The 1,358-nt window shown below is 41.9% G+C and overlaps 1 protein-coding gene across 1 annotated transcript; it reads left to right on the top strand.

The window, feature by feature from the left end:
* Nucleotides 1-75: 75 nt before the first annotated feature.
* On the top strand, nucleotides 76-1,283 carry Pmar_PMAR007274 (conserved hypothetical protein; the record flags this gene model as incomplete). The annotated part of the gene is made up of 6 exons (XM_002781452.1): nucleotides 76-131; nucleotides 185-326; nucleotides 374-532; nucleotides 576-749; nucleotides 814-954; nucleotides 1,005-1,283. The coding sequence occupies 6 exons, from the start codon at nucleotides 76-78 to the stop codon at nucleotides 1,281-1,283; spliced, it is 951 nt and encodes a 316-aa protein (XP_002781498.1).
* Between the last annotated feature and the right edge of the window lie 75 nt (nucleotides 1,284-1,358).

Raw genomic sequence — 1,358 nt, 5'->3', positions numbered from 1 at the left:
TTGATATATAATAATGTAGGTAAGACTTTATTAGCTAAGGCAGTAGCAGGAGAGAGTGGTGTACCCTTCTTCTCTATGAGTGGTTCTGACTTTATTGAGATGTTTGTTGGAGTAGGTCCTAGTCGAGTGAGGTAGTAGTACTATGTAAGAGGAGTTTATCTGTTGTTGGAGCTTATTTATTCAGAGACCTATTCGCTCAAGCACGGCAAGCGGCACCTTCTATTATATTTATTGATGAGATTGATGCTGTTGGTAGGAAGAGAGGAAAGGGTGGATTCTCAGGAGGGGCCAATGATGAGAGAGAGAACACACTTAATCAGATACTAGTAATAGGAATATACTCATTATCATACTACTCATACCACTCTCTTAGGTTGAGATGGATGGATTTAGCTCAACTACTGGAGTAGTAGTCTTAGCTGGTACCAACAGAGCGGATATCCTAGATCCAGCATTAATACGACCAGGAAGGTTTGATAGACAGATTGCTGTTGATAAACCTGACCTTAATGATAGGGAGGCTATCTTTAAGGTCCTATCTATCATCATCCTCTTCCTCCTCATTCGGCTGGTAGGTCCATCTTAAACCCCTTACTCTCCTTAAGGGTATTGATGTAACCGAAGTAGCCCGACGTATGGCGGCCTTGACACCTGGTATGACGGGTGCTGATATTGCTAACCTCTGTAATGAGGCTGCTATCTATGCAGCACGTAGGAGTTCATCTGGGGTAGAGATGAAGGATTTTGAGGTAATAATAATAAGTATACATTAACTATACACATGACTATACTACTACTAGTACTACCTAGTAGGCGGCTACTGAGAGGATTATTGGTGGATTGGCTAAATCCAATAACCTTATGTCGGAGCAAGAGAAGAGGACAGTAGCTATACATGAGTCAGGTCATGCTGTAGCGGGTTGGATGATGGAATTTGCTGATCCTCTCCTAAAGGTATTACTGTCTCCTCCACAACACTAACGTATCGATGCTTATCTATTTAGGTTACCATAGTACCAAGGTCATCTGGGGCCTTAGGTTTTGCACAATACCTTCCTGAGGAGTTAGCTCTTTATTCTAAGGAAGCTCTTCATGATAAATTAGCTGTTATCTTGGGTGGTCGTGCTGCTGAGGAACTCTTTACTGGTCGTATTACTACTGGTGCTGCTGATGACTTTGCTAAGGCTACTAATATAGCATTGGGTATGGCACAAGTATATGGGATGACAGAAGGTGTTGGTCTTCTTAGTTGGAATCCTCAACAGATGCAGGAGATGATGTAAGTATTATAGGTCCAGAGTAATAATGGTGAGGTACTCATTAAAGGTATAAGCCATTTAGTGAGAAGACAGCTCAGA

The sequence above is a fragment of the Perkinsus marinus genome, assembly GCF_000006405.1.
Source record: "Perkinsus marinus ATCC 50983 genomic scaffold scf_1104296942298, whole genome shotgun sequence".
NCBI lineage: Eukaryota > Perkinsozoa > Perkinsida > Perkinsidae > Perkinsus > Perkinsus marinus.
This window is presented reverse-complemented; position numbering and strand designations above follow the sequence as displayed.